At 43.9% G+C, this 15,101-nt stretch overlaps 1 protein-coding gene across 1 annotated transcript in view; it reads right to left on the bottom strand.

The window, feature by feature from the left end:
• Positions 1–6,774: 6,774 nt before the first annotated feature.
• The window catches only part of htr2cl1 (5-hydroxytryptamine (serotonin) receptor 2C, G protein-coupled-like 1), a 34,056-nt gene continuing 25,729 nt past the window's right edge, over positions 6,775–15,101 (bottom strand). The window contains exons 2-5 of the mRNA XM_008289603.1: positions 14,207–14,370; positions 13,147–13,300; positions 10,708–10,943; positions 6,775–7,347 (exon numbers count right to left, since the gene is read on the bottom strand). Of these exons, the coding sequence (XP_008287825.1) occupies positions 6,775–7,347; positions 10,708–10,943; positions 13,147–13,300; positions 14,207–14,370 (1,127 nt within the window). The remainder of the gene's footprint in view (positions 7,348–10,707; positions 10,944–13,146; positions 13,301–14,206; positions 14,371–15,101) is intronic.

Genomic DNA, 15,101 nt, shown 5'->3' with positions numbered 1-15,101 from the left:
GGAGGGACGAGGGGCAAGTGGGCAGCTCCTCCCTGCAGGACTGTTGCACTGCTGCTGGAAGAAAATGTATTTAAATTAAACTCAGCACACACCTTGATTATACTTAAAACATTCATTCGTCACTGCTTCTCTCTATAAACTCAGGCTTTACAGCAGAATCAGAGCCGGCAGTCATTTTCATACAGCAAAGGGACTAAAATGTGGTTAAAGTAAGACAATTGTCCACACATGAGAATAATATTTTAATAAATAAATAGCAGCATCACACAGAAAAAAAGAAAATATACATTGTGTGGATGATGACGTAATCGTTGTATAAACTCAAGAAGATGTGTCAGAGACAAACATTCACAATTAAAATGTTATATAAAAAAAATAAAATAAAAAAATAGCCACTGCCTAACAGAAGAAGGTTCAACACAGAAGAAGTTCTCTGAGCCACGAGCGGCGGATCGTACAGGAGCGAGACGAACCGGTGAGTTGAGTTTGTCAGACTCCTGAACAAGCTGCTGCTCTCAGAGCCGGTCGCTGACAGAGTCGCATGTTTGGGAACAAACGCAAAACTGCTGCAGGATGAAAAGTTTGAACGACGGTAACCTCTGAAAGTCAGTGTTAGTTTGCTTTCAGCATGTTGCTGCTTTCAGAGGTGAAAGCTGAACTTCCAGTTAGCTTTTATGAATCATTTAGGAGAGGAAGCACTGAAACAGCTCTCTGAAATCTGGAGGAAAAGTCCACCCACAGTCTGTCACTCATCAGTCTGATCTGAACCATGAGTGAATTACAGGAATTATTTTGTAGTTGAGGGTTGCAATTTACTGCCATCTCTTATGAGATTACAGGAAGAACTGTTATTCGCTTTCTCGCTAAAACTTAAATAAGAGGGTTAGGGACAATATTCAAGTCCCTGTGTTAATATGCGTAGCTGGTTAGCTTAGCTTAGCATAAAGACTGAAAACAGGCAGGAAACAGTCAGTCTGGCTTATTCAAAAACTCGTGCTATAACTTGTTTGTTCAGATCAAAACTAGAATTATCATCCTGTGGTTGTATTGCGTCCATGTCTGTCCAGACCTGACCTTTGATATTTTGGATAGAAAATGTCACTGCTTCATTATTCTGTCCTCCGGTGACGTGGTTGGAACAAGCTCTGGATCGTATGTTCTCACTCCTACCTGCCTGGGTTTTGTCCAGGTGCTTCAGCTTCCTCTCACAGTCCAAACACATGCTGAGGGTGATTCTAAACTGATCAGAAGTATGAGTCTCAGCTAAAGTGTCAGCTGGGATAAGCAACAGGTCATCATGACCCTCTCTGGGATAAATCAGGCAAAGCTAATGGATGGATGGATATTTGTGTGAGATGTAGTCAGGATTAGCCAATTAGGTGGGTCGAGTTCTGGCCAGAAAGAATCTCTGACCACCAAAATCTAATCTGTTCATCCTCAAGTCCAAGTGGACGTTTCTGGCAGATTCAGAAAATTCCCTCAAGCTGTTCAAGAGACATCCTGTTCACCAGAACTGGATGGACAGACGCCCTGAAAACACCTCGACTGCCTCCAGCCTCAGCAATATGAACATCAGTTTTACTGCAGCTTCAACCCTGGAAGTTACTGACTGTGGCCAAGAGATAGTTTCAGCACATATCTCTGTATAAAAACACAACTGGTTGGATTTTTTTGTGTGCAGGTAAAACAAAACATACATAACGTGTTAGTCAGACATGCTGGGAGGAGGATGTTCTGTTTTGCTGTGCAGAGACAGGCTGGCTGTTCCCAGGATTTATGCTAAGCTAACTGGCTCCTGGCTTTTGAGTCCAGACTGACATAACTTTATTGCTGATCTTCTAATGCAGCTCTTGGCAAGAAAACAAACAAGTCGATTTCTCATAATGTCGAACCATTTCTTGAATCTCTGCGTAGTTTCACTGAAAGCTGAACATGATCTGTATCAAGTAAACATATCTGTAAACACAAGACGCACATCAGCTCTTTGAGGATTCTTCCTTTAAACTTGAGCATGAAACTAACAAATACTCCTGAATGTGGGGGGAAGCAAAAATGAGCCCTCCAGAAAATGTACTCAAAGCAACTCTGTCAACAAACGGCTCCAGCTTTTTCTATACACACCAGACCTGGATCGAGTTATGAGCTGAAATCTTTCCAGACACTTTCTCACAGTGATTGCCTTCGTCTGTCTGGACCCGGAGCCGGACAGACAGGGCTGGCATCTGCAGGGCCGTCCTGATTCAATCCACAATCAGCGAGAACCAGAAAAGTTACTGAATCAATCTCAGACTGCAATTCGAGCCTGGCCTGGTACACGCACACAGGAACACGGGAAACACAGAGTTATTACATTGCGACATACTGAGTTGGCTGGCCTGGCTGTAGCTCGTTACTGGCTCACATCTGGACGGATCAGACATGACCCATTCAGTCGTGTTCAGAGAGTCCTCCCTGCTCCTTTGTTTCTGTTTTTCTCTGTTTTACACTCTTATTGTTGTATTTTACGTGCTGATAAAGATGAAATGCCTGCAGGAGCTGCATGCTGTGTGCAGTGTGCACTTTGATTGGATTGCTCTGTGTTTGTTCTTTCTTCCTCCCCTGCACCGTTTCACTTCTTTCGAGTATTAAAGAGAGAACAAAAATCTCAGAAAGGCAGAGAGGACCTTTTGAACATCACTTCAACCATGCAGGACATCTGCAGGTCAAACCTCGGTGCCGGCTTGCCAACATTAGCTCATGTAGACCTCTCTTTGTGCAGAGAGAAGTGGTGCAAATCACCACAGAGTAAGTCTGTAGAATACAAATAATGGATAAATTATACAGAATTAGAATGACGGGTAGCGTTGTGGTTCATTCTAATTGTATGCAGAGGTGGCTGCAGGCCTCGGGGTCCAGGTTTGATTGGTCGACTGCACGTTTTAACCTTTGACCTTGAATGGGGGGATTATGGGAAATAAAAGGCCTGTACATTCAAGTGTTGGTAATTCTGACTGTCCTGTGGCTGAAGAGGTTATTAGCAAAATGAAATGCTGATCTGTGGGGAAGGTGACATCTACTTTGATAGAATAATGGTCAAGCTGGAAGCAAAACTCTGTCATTAAAGCTGCAGAACGGAGAAATCTGGACTTTGCTGCTATTTAAACGATCTCTCATGAAGCCCTGGAATTGGCTAAAACCTCCCGTCATGAGATGAAACCGAGTCAGGAGGAGGTGCAGAAGTCTGGTTCTTCCAAAGACCACTTGAATTACAATATGCTGAAAGGTAAGAATGGAATTTTCACCCAATTATGCCCAAAAAAATCCTGCTTACTCCAGATTTAGGTAGATGTCATTTATTGTTTTTGTACTCCTGCAATTTAGTTTAGTATTTGCAAAATTTGGGGGCTGCAACGAGGCAGACTGAACGAAGTCTGGCCAGAATGGAAGCTGCAGAGGCGGAGATAACCGGACATCTCGGCTGTGGTCGGATAGGAACATAAAAAAAAAACAACGTTGAGGTCAAGGAAAAGTGTGAAGAGAATTCATGAGGATTTAAGAAAAGTCAACTGCGATGCAAAGAGAAGGCGGTGTAGTCATGCGATAGTGAATGCTGTTGATAAGGATGGATCAATGTGTCCTACGCTAAAGGAAACAGGAAAGGAAGCACTGAGGAATCTTTCTTTAGCCATTTAGAGAATTGAAGTGAAACTGAGATCCTTCTGGGTCATTTCACTCAGTTAGAAACCATCCAAAGTGAATAAAACACAATTCAACCACAACCTTGGTCTGCAGGTTTGGTTCCAAGCTCCAAAAACACAATATTTCCAATAATCTTAAGAGCGTCAGTAGAACTGGACTTCTGACATTTCACCTCCTATCAAAGAGGCCATTTAAGCTCTATCTCAGATATAAACTGTCATCCCCAACTTACATGACTAATCGTCCATTAATGACCCAACGTGGTGAAACCTTCTGGGGAAGGATCTTAAGACTTCATCATGAGTACCTGATAGCTAGAGAGTTTAGAGACGACTGTTCCAGGTGGACTGCTGAGTCTTGCTCTGAGGAGCTCCTGTGTTGTGTGCTTGTGTTATGGATGATTAGTTCAGTACAGAAGACATACAAGCTGGAGGTGACAGTGTATAAATGGGATCAGTCCGTCCAGCTGCCTTCTCCTGAAGCTGTCAGGATTACCATGGCCTGGCTATCTAACCGTCTACACAGACATACGTTTCCAGGTTTATTGAATCTTTCGTTAGTTCACCTCCAAATTCCCTAAATGACATCTTCCAAGCCTCATGTCTAGTTGTAAAGCAGCAGGTTTTCTATTAAGCCACAGAAGATATTGGATGAGTAAACTGAACCAGATGTGTAAAACCACTGGAGAGCCCCTTAAAATGACCCCTTATAGCTTCACAGTATTTTCTTTACAGTACAACCAATTGGACCGACAAAGCAAAAGACTGAATGCATTTATCTTTTAAGGGCTGAATTTGTCGGTAAGAGATTTAAATTGGACTTCTGAAACCTGCACAGTATTGTGTCATTAGTGAGGCAGGCTGCTCCAGCTGATGGAGATGCAGTGTGGAGGAATGACGCCGCCTGTCAGACGTCGATAAAATCTAACAGGAGGGAGTGAAGAAGAGTGACAGAGCTCCGAGAGTTGGTCTCTTAAAGCATTGACTTTCTGTCCGCCTTCAGCGACTGCTGAAATCTAAAACGTATTTAGTTTTTGAGTTACACTTTGGGTTGTCTGCATCCTAAAATCCATTATGCTTTAATTATCTGATTATTTATAACCAAAGCTCGCTGATTAATATGCAAAAACACTCGCTTCTTCTTTGGCTCTCGCTGTACCGTCTGAGCAAGTTCTGGCCTGCAGCGTGACAGAAAATCCTGCAACGGAGGGATTTTTGTTGGCGAGGAACGGGGGCTGATCTAATGGCTGACCTTGAATAAAAGAAATTATTCATTTTTCAGAAGTAAACGACACAAAAGTTGTACTTCTTTCAAGAATGTGTCCTTCAGAGAGGCCTTGAATATCAAACAGCCAAGATTTATGCTTGGAGATGAAGAATCTGATATGTCCTTTGATAATATGATATGTATATTAGTCGTGTTTGACTGTTTAGATGTGCAAAATAACGTTCTCGAAAGGAGGTATTCTCTAAATCACATGATGTGAGAGTGTTCAGTTCTAGTTTTACTGGATTTAGCCTTTGTTTCATTCAACTACCAGCTGTAAATAACGCATCGTGGTTTTAATACTGCGTCCTCGCTTCTTGCAGGTGCCTACCTTGTACTGCAGTCGTGCACTAATTTGAATCCAGATCCACTGAATTTCCTGGTTTCACCTGTGTACAGATAAGCCAGAATCAGACACCTGTATGTCACAGAACAGAGTTTTAAATCTGCTGTCTGTAGTGAAGCTCTACCAGCAATGATTTGTTTGCCAGAGTTAAAAAGGGGAACGACTGCAGCAGCGACGGCTGCAGCTGAATACTGAGGAACAAAAACTGAGGAAGCATCAACTGTGTTTGTATAATTAATCTCAGAAAAGTTCCACACTGCAGGTTTAAAACTGAGGCTGAATCATTGGTAATGACGGCTAATTAATGAAACAAAGCACGGCTGAGGTTAAAAAATAAATAAATCCATACATGTTGTTCCTTTTAAAGATGGCATCTGTGAAACGGTTGTGCACTCTAGTAAAAACTTAATATATTATTTTCACTTTTTGATGGTTTCCTTTTATTCTAAACTTTTTCGGTTGTTTTCAGTAAAAACTTTTGGAAGTTGTGAATTTGTTTCTTTCCAAAGTGGTTGTATTGAGGAGCGAGAGCCCGACAGCGCCTCGTTTTTAGCTCTTCTGTCCTCCTTCAGTCCCAGGAGGCGACCCACCTCCGGGTCATGTGACCACCAGATGGCGCTGTGAGTCCACCAGAGACCAGCTGTCAGTGTACATTCCTTCATCTTGGTCCTCTCAGGCAAACTTTGACTGCAGCCTGGAGAGAGTTTCCTTTAGAGAAGTATCCCATTTGTGTTGGGTGAATAGTTTGATTACATGCTGGAAAAGGTTCATTCAGACAGATTTCATGACTGCTGTCGTCAAGCTTGACCGGCACAAAAATATATTTGGTTTAGTTTGCTTGGTGTGGAGAGAGTCCACATAGACCAGAGCTCAGACTGCATTTAGACTCTGTGTGAAGGCTTGAAGTCGCGGTTTGACCCCGGTGACCTCGTGGTCGGCGCTCGACTCTGTAACCTGCATCAGTGGGACTCGGTGACGGGCCGCTCGACTTCATACCAGGTTAACGATGAGACTTGGCTCCTCGCTGAGCGTCTCATTTCATCCCAGTCTGGATCGCAGCCGATACGTCAGTCCCCACCGAGTATACGACTTCTTCTGCACATTTGAGCATGTTTTGGTAAAGGCCTGACGGATGCCTTCATTTTCCCATTTATGGCATGAAAACCAATATTTTGGCAACAAATAGAAAACGAACACAGTGGAAATATTGGTTTTCATTCCATAGCAGCAGTGGAAAATCCCACTTCACACCCTTGAGGTTAACTCTCCTGGTTTCTTTCCACGTTGGTGTAAGTAGTGCACTTCTGTGTGGAGAAAAGGCTCTTCAGACGAGACCGGTCCTTTCACAATAAGAGTCCCCACTACAGGTTTACAGTGGAAACCAGTGAAGAGGCTGCAGGCTCCGAGCACCAGCCGGTCGAAGCGCTGCTCGGTCCAGCGCCTGCTGGTTAGAAAGGAGACGTAAAAGGACGAGAAGCTCACAGTCACACGCTGCTGGTGTGTTCTCTGGAGGCAGGACTGTAGCTGATGAGGGACAGCTCCTGCTCCAGCTCCGTTTCCGGCTCCGTTTCTGAAAGTATCCCGATGTTGTGGCACTCTGAGAGGCTCTGTGACGCTATTCCTATTTGTGTCCCGTCATCTGTCGTGTCCTCTGGGTCCACCGTCAGCCTCCCGTTGTCCCCCCGGCCGCCATTGCGACAGTTACTGTTGCGGTCCACCCCCGCCTTCCCGTGGCCGCCCATCAGAAGAGGCGTGACGGCGTGCGACGGGCACGGAGGGGGGACCAGGAGGGTTTTGCAACTCTGTCCGGCTGCGTTGGCCCCGACTTTGTACTGGCACCTGATGTAGCTGGAGAAGGCCCTCCTGTAGGTCTTATTGAAGAGGGTGTAGACCAGAGGGTTGACCCCGGAGGAGATGTAGCCCACCCAGACGAAGACGTTGAGCAGGTCGTGGAGCAGCGACTCGTTGCAGGAGTCGCGGCACAAGACGGAGGTGACATTGGTGATGAAGAAGGGACACCACATGATGAGGAAGAGAAAGAAGACAATTCCCAGGACCTGAAGGGCGAGAGAGAGGAGAAGAGGACGGGAAATGAAACAGAAGGAAACAAGGAAAGAGTAAGAAAAGGAGAAGGGAAACACAAACGCTCTTTTCCATTCAGTAAAAACATAATTATTAATGTTTTCAAGTGGCTAAAGCTCTTGAATGATCTCTACCTGAAACGCAGGCATCATATGTAGATTCATGTTTTGCAGCGTCCCTGTGATTGCACCACTTAGACCAGGATTTGAATTTTTGATACAGGTATAAGAGTGCTTTGGTCTTCATCCAAAATGAATTTGAATTCGCCGGAGCCACTGCTGGGCGCCCTGCGAGCGCTCTGTGACTCCGGCAGCACTTGAAGCTTTTTGACGCTGCTCAAAGTGCCTGGCTGGATTTGATAACATGAGCTCTTCTAAATATTTCAGAGGAGACATTTGAAACTGGCTGTGAGGAAACAGCTGGGAGTTCCTGAGAAAAACACTCCATTCTTGGTCCTCAAGGAGAGACGACGGAAATCTGTTCGGTGATAACCTCACAGACGACGATAACAGACATCGGATGTGTGCTTACTCTGTTTGCAAGAAACTTCTGCATTGCAAAAAATAGATGTATTTTCAAAGCTGCACTCATCAATTTCTTTATCTAGACAGAGTATGTGTGTTGTTCACAAGTTGATAAAGCAACTCAGAACTATCGCAGTTTCTTTAGTTTTATGGGGCATTTTAGCGTCTTGCTTAGTTGTTACGGTTCAGCTCACTTCACTGTCCATCAGTCTGTTTATTAATTTCTATGATAATTGATGAATTGTTTGGTCGATAAAATTTCAGAAAATGGTGAAAAATGCTGAGCAGCATTTCCAAAAGCTCAAGAAAACGTCCTCAAATGTGTTTAATCATTGACTTTACGATCATAGAGGAGGAAAGAAACCAGAAAACATTCACGTTTAAGAAGCTGAAATCAGACAACTAATAGTTTAACTGATTAATTATTGAAGCTCTCGTGCCGTCATCATGTTTGTTTCAGATGATTCGCTCAGATGAACTCTTTGTTTTACGACCTCCTCAGTAGCAAACTTAGCAACTAGCTGGTAAACAGAGTTGTGCATTTACCAGCTGAGGAGCTGATGCTTTTCTCTGAAGCTGGTGGAGCCCAACACAGAGCCAGAATGAGACCAAACGTTTCTTAGTTTTGCCAAGAGTGTGAGCTGAATCTGTAATTAAACAACTATTTGCCAACACTTGAGCTGAAACAACTCTATTAGGCCTTATTATGTCAAACATGGTCTGGCCAGAAGAAAAAAAAAAAGCATAATTATCAATTAGGGTGGAAACTGAGCTAGTTTCTACTTACTTTAAGCCTAATTTACTTTAAATGAAACCTTCAGGGCCACACAGGCATTATCTGGGAACACATTTCAGAGTAATAACCATAAATCACGGCGAGAAAATGCAAGAATATCCCCTCATGACTCACTTAAAGCACATTTGGTCGCTCGCACATTAGCCTGTGTCCTAATGTGCATACCGCTATGTTTATGATAATGACGGTAAATAATCATACGTTGCTGTAGAATAACACATTAGACAGGAAATGAGAGCTACACCTGCAGTAAATCAATATTCAGTTTGAGATGTTAAAATGTGCGTAATGGATGTTGGCGGCGGTGCTTCTGTGCTGTTAGAGGACGCTGCTGATAAAAGACGGAGGTGAGAACAAGCCTGTGGAGGCCGAGCCGATTTCCTGACCTGTGATAATAATACTGACTAATGTGCTGCTCCTGATTTCAAAGAGCCTCTCTGTTGAAAGTGTCTGCTGACCTGGGCTTCGTTTCAGACGCCGAGGAGGGAAGCGGCTCCGGGTTTTTAAAGCTTCCGACAACAAAGCCGCCACTGTTACGCTGGAGTGCGGGAGTTTTACATATAAATGAACGTCTGCTGCATTCAAGCTTTTACCAAACGAGGTCACACAATTCTGTTTGGGCCAATCGGTGACGGGTAATCTCTCTGGATTTCACAGGAAACCGGAGTTTTAAATCTGGTGTCTGCAGCGACATTTCCTCGTTTGTGATTGGTTTGTCAGAACTGAAGATGGAAGCAACTGAGACACAGCAACTGGGAATATAACGGCAAACTTCTGAAGCGTCCAAGAAATGCTCAAGATGCAAAAAAAACCCTCAACACTCAAGGATAACAGGCAATAATGTTTGAAATGTTCTGAACAAAGTGCTGCAATCAGACCTGAGTTTTAGCACTGATGCCTTCACATTCCTCCATAACTTTAAAATTTAACAAACAATTTTTCTGAAAAGTTCTCCACAAACCCTGGACTGAAGGTTTTAGATGTGATGCATGACTGACTAAGTTTCTATGTCACCTGTTGCCATGCCAACAGTGATGTCATGTACCTGGCGTGCACCTCTACGTCTCTGCAGCAAGAAGCAAGTTAAACCAGCGTGTTTTAGCTGCGTTTAAGCTGCTCTTCCAGGTTGCAATATGCAATGTTGTACCCACACATACAGCATTAACATAACAGCAAACAACTATAAAGTTTTTTTGTGGACTCCTCAGCAGAGACTGAAGTCCTCGTGTTGTAATCAGAGCTGTTCTATGTTTCACCAGCTGCATGTTTTGCATGTTAGCGTCTCCCCCCCACCTGCACTTAAAGCAGACAGAGTGGCCTCCCACACGGCTCTGGAGAAGTTTAAGTGCAGTCCGGCATTCTGTTAGTGCCCTAAAAACCCATAAAATTTAAATAACAAGTATTTCATCGATGTTATTTACCTCCTTCACGTGCACTTCTTCTATTTTAGCTCAGTGTGAGAAGCTCTTGTGCTGTTTTGAGGCTCTCCTCTGCTCGTCCATCTTTGCTAATGTCTGTTCCACTTCAGTCCTGGTGTGTTTGTTTTCCAGCATTACTTCACTCCGGTCTGACGGAGAGTGGAAACAGACGTACATGGAGCGGAACGGACGGCAGCAGGTGAAGATAACGTTACCTGACGGCTTTTTAATGTATTTAATAATACTAGCGTGGGTTAACTGCTGTGTCTGGATTATTATTTTGTCTCTCGTGTAGATAACTCTTCTGGTTGGAATTGAAAGTGAAAAGAGGAGGAAGGTCTGACTGTGCACGCATAAATAGATGCATAAATCCCCCCCTCAGAGTGTCTTTTGGTCCAGCTCAAAATCACCTTCACCTTCACCTCTGTCTCCAATTTGTCTTCTGATTGTCGTTTTACAAGCACCTGGGCAAACGAATAACAGAAACGCCTTTTTGCTGGTGTTCTACTGACTTCTAGTTCTGAATGCTGCACGAAGAACCTGTAAGAAAACACTACAGACATGAGACTTTTTGACAGCGATCCTCTTCATCCTCACCTTTGAGGCCCGCCTCTCGTTTTTTATGGCCTGCATCATCCCCCGTCGCCCGTGGCAACCCGACGTGTCGCTCCGGCCCGGCCCGGCGGCTGGCGAGCTGAGCTGCGACGCCACCTCGGAGCTGGGAATGATGCTGATGCTGTCTGAGGTGGAGGCGCTGAGCAGCATGCTGGGCTCGGCACCTTTCAGGCAGCTCAGGGTGTTTCTCCTGCTCTGAGGGGGCGGCGGCTTCAACTCTGCGGGAGGGGCAAAATAAAAACAACGGTGAAGATGTCAGCTGTGAGGTGCCAAACTCAAGAACTGGATTCGTGTGTGTTGTCATGACTCCTTCCAGCTTTGTTGCCAAGAAAACTGCTGCCTCCACCACAACCAGGAAGGCGTGCCAGATTTTCTGCTAACAGGGCTGCTGATATTTTGCAGGGAGGAGGAGAGCTGAAAACACGAGGCGGAGGTTCCATTATTACTTCTCTGTGTCTGGGATAGATAGAAGATAATGTGGAAACATGGATAAAGACTTGCAGCTTTATCTCTGCTGGAGAAGCTTGGCCTGGCATACGGAACCAGCCGTCCATGTGCTGCCCAACCCGATCAGATCAGATAGCTGCTGACAGCCCCAGTATGCTGTTAGTGAAATAGCTGACATACAGTTTGCTTTTTTTGCCTCACTCATCGGGGCAATTCAGTGCTGGAGAAATTGCTTTTTGGCGAAGTCTTGCCCTCCGTCCTGTTGCATCCCCGCCAAGCGTTAACACAACACATACGCATTTACATACATCCATGGGTCCTGATTTCAGAGTGAAGCACACAAACATCAGTCTTCTTGTTTCTAGCCATCAGGGAATCCATCTTGGAATCTTGTAAATTAGGTTTTAAATACGCACTTGATGATTACATACTTCATAACTTGCTAAAATATTGAAGCTAAGGCTGCATGGAAACAAAAAGTCAGCACACTGACCACCTGGTGATCCACATCGACGACATGGGAGTGAAGATGCTTTGGTCTTGTAAAGTTTCTTAGTCCTAGTGTTGTAAATATTACAACATGTAAGCTCAGACTGAACTGGTTTGAGAAACTGTAGGAATCTTTTCTCTGAGTTTATTAAACGTTTGCAGCGTCCGGCAGCAGCGGACGTTTATGCAGATCGATGCATGTGGACCAACGGCAGTGACTTTAAAATGATTAATTATCCCTGAAATGGAGACAGGATCGATCAGGTTCTCATGGCTGTGAGCAACAGTTGATCAGCTGCAGGTAAATCATTCGTTCTGCAGCCGTTTTCCTCCTGATCTCCATCACAGCTGTCAGGAGGTTTTTATTTTACTGTTAGCAAAGTAGTGTGAGATTATCGTCACACATGGGCAGGATTTTCAGCATTTAGGAAATCATAAATAAACTACATCATTATGCATTATATACTGTCCAGTCCTGTGTGTGACAGATATTAAGCCGTTGCCATGGCGCCCTCCATCTCTGTTGAATGTCTGAATGATTGAATGCTTTCACTTTAACAGATTAATGAAGTAAACAGTGTCAACTTTTAGGTGTTTAAGGTGAGAACATGCACCTTAACACGAGCTTGGGTCATGTCGGTTGGAGTTTGTTGGAGCGCAAACTTCTTTAAACCCAATAAAGAGCAGAAGGCAGCTGCTAGCATTAGCCTTCTCTCTTACATAACAGCATCCAGGACGGATTTCCACACAATGAGGAAATCCTACACAGTGCATGTGCTGAATGTGAACACCAGGCTTTTAGTAAGTCACAAACTAATGGACACAAGGCTAGAAAATGAAAGGCTAAAAAAGCTCCGTGCGCACCATCAACTCGATGCCTGTTGCGTCTATTTACAGCTGCTAAGCGGTGACTCCACATTAGGGAAGGGATTTAAAGCATAGTCGGTTCAGTGTTTTCTATCCCTGGTATTCTTTTTAAAAGACAAAGCGCTTAAGTTAAAAAGGCACCTCCATGCTCCTCTTATCCTGATGGCAATTTAAACTGAAAGCAGCATGTGAACAGGACCAATAACAACAAGTGTTGTGAGAGTGATCCAGAGGAAGCGTATAGACGGAGCACAGAGTGAACTGTTGGCGGTGGAGGAATGCTTCATTATGAGAATTGAAATTAAAATATGCAACCGTCGGACGGTAAGCATTCAGTCCACTCTCCGACTAGTGGAAACAGCCAAGCCATCAATCTGTTTTGTGGCTCGTCTTGGTTTAATTTGTGGTGGGTTTAATGCTTTTAAACTGATTGAAACGTCCAGGAAAAGAAAACAACATAAAACACCAACATAAAGCACATTCTACCCTCCATTTAACTTTACCTGAGCTTCACAAATAACTTCATATTACAATTAAATTCCTCGGTTTCACAGTAACGGCTGATTTTTCTGTCACAATAAGGAGGTTTCTGCTGCTTTAGCCGCAGCCAGTGTTTACCTTGTGAGTCTGAAGGAGCGAGCGTGTTGATCTGAGGAATCTGGAAGGTGCTGGGTGGAGGCTGCAGTGTGTTTGACATTGCTGGTGTGTGCAAAGGCTGCTGGGAAGAAGTCTTTGCCTCGTGCAGGAAGACTGTGGCCTGCCTCTGGAGCACCTGGAGGGATGAGGGTGGAGAGAAGAAGAAAAAAGAAGTAAAACAACAACAAAATTTTTTTTTTACAGAATACAGGAATGTGTTCCGGTAGAAAACCTTTGTTCATTTGTTCATGTCTAATTTTGCAGAGTCTGAAGCTTCAGGGCTCCAGAGAATCTGTCAAGTGCTACCAAACATTATCAATAGTGCATCTGACATGTGACAGGTCTGTCATCTGTGGTACATGAAATAATTACAACGATTCAACCAAGGAAAAATCTGACATTAGAACTCCTTATTTCACTATTTTTAAACTTCCTAACAGAGATACATGCACTGCAGTAACTCTGTGGAGTCTAGAGGCTTCTCTGCACTCAGCTGGCATCTACATGTGAGGCGTTTAAGGAACGTTAGTAAACCGTAGCGTCCGCTGATGTTCTACACGTGAGATGTTTCGGTAACATCTGTTAAATTGTGGCTCTCTCCGCCCCTGAACTGCAGGAGTATCTGCACACACAACAGTCACGCTGCACCGCCTGATACTGCAAGTAAATTCTCAATCTGTAGAAAACACAGACAGGATAAAGCAGCCAACACTGCGTTGTGTTTAGTGCTGGGAGTGGTGCTTTTCCTGTTAAACTGTAGCTGAAGAAGAGCGAACGTTTACCAAGTCCCAGATCTTGCTCATGACAAAGAGTTAAGAAATAATCAATGTGTACGGGATCTGACAGAACATCTAGGTGCCAAAAAGTGCCTTGAGTGAACCTCAGTTATGTACCAGGTGAATCTTAATATTAAAATTAGTGAAGTAATTTCCTGCAATAAATTAAATTGTAGGAACCTAAGCCTAATGTTTAAACTCATTAGGCTTTCTTTAACATTAAACTAGTTCAGTCGGTGTCTGTTCTCTGAAGCGTCGTGTCCTACCTGTATGGTGAGGCAGTACGTCACCACCATGATGACCAGCGGAATGAAGAAGGCCACAAAGGAGCCAATCAGCATGAAGCGCTCCTCGTTGAGGACACAGCTGCCGTTGACAAAGACCTTGTCCTCGTTGTGGAGGCCGATCACCGGAATAGGCATCGATACGCCTGCAGAAGAAGAAAGACAGCCGGAAAACAGATTTAATGTCTCTCATTTTTATCATTTTGCTGATATTTTTCCAACAGGCGGCTGCTGCTCTTTATTGAGTGATTTGGACTCAAGGATGGAATAAAGTCCTCTTTCCTGCTATCGAAAATCGAATCAAAAGGCCTGAAAAACACATGAAGAAGTCCTTGAAATCAAAGCGTACAAATAAAGAGGATGGATATTAGCATGCTGGAACATGAAATGAAAATCAGAGGGAACCAGTAGGTTGATAATATGTATTTTCACTTTAGGCATGGAGTTTAATTAGTGTAAACCAGAATGGTAAATGATCCCATTCTGTATGGTTTTGTCTGGAAGCAGAAACTGTTTTTTTGTGGTGTAATCAGTAATTAGTGCTGAAACTAAGCCAGTTTCTACTCACTTTAAGCCTAATTTACGTTAAACTGAACCCTGAGGGCCACAGTCATTACCTGGAAACACAGAGGGTCATTTTAGAGTAATGATCATAAATCACGGTGAGAAAATGCAAGATTATCCCCTCATGACTAACCTACAGCACATTTGGTGGTTCGGCAGCGTTTCTGTGATAATGACGGTAAATAATCATACGTTGCTGTGGAATAACACATTAGACGGGAAATGAGAGCTACACCTGCAGTAAATCAATATTCAGTTTGAGATGTTAAAATGTGCGTAATGGATGTTGGCGGCGGTGCTTCTGTGCTGTTAG

Source organism: Stegastes partitus, unplaced genomic scaffold, assembly GCF_000690725.1.
Source record: "Stegastes partitus isolate 25-593 unplaced genomic scaffold, Stegastes_partitus-1.0.2 Scaffold625, whole genome shotgun sequence".
NCBI classification, from domain to species: Eukaryota; Metazoa; Chordata; class Actinopteri; family Pomacentridae; genus Stegastes; species Stegastes partitus.
This window is presented reverse-complemented; position numbering and strand designations above follow the sequence as displayed.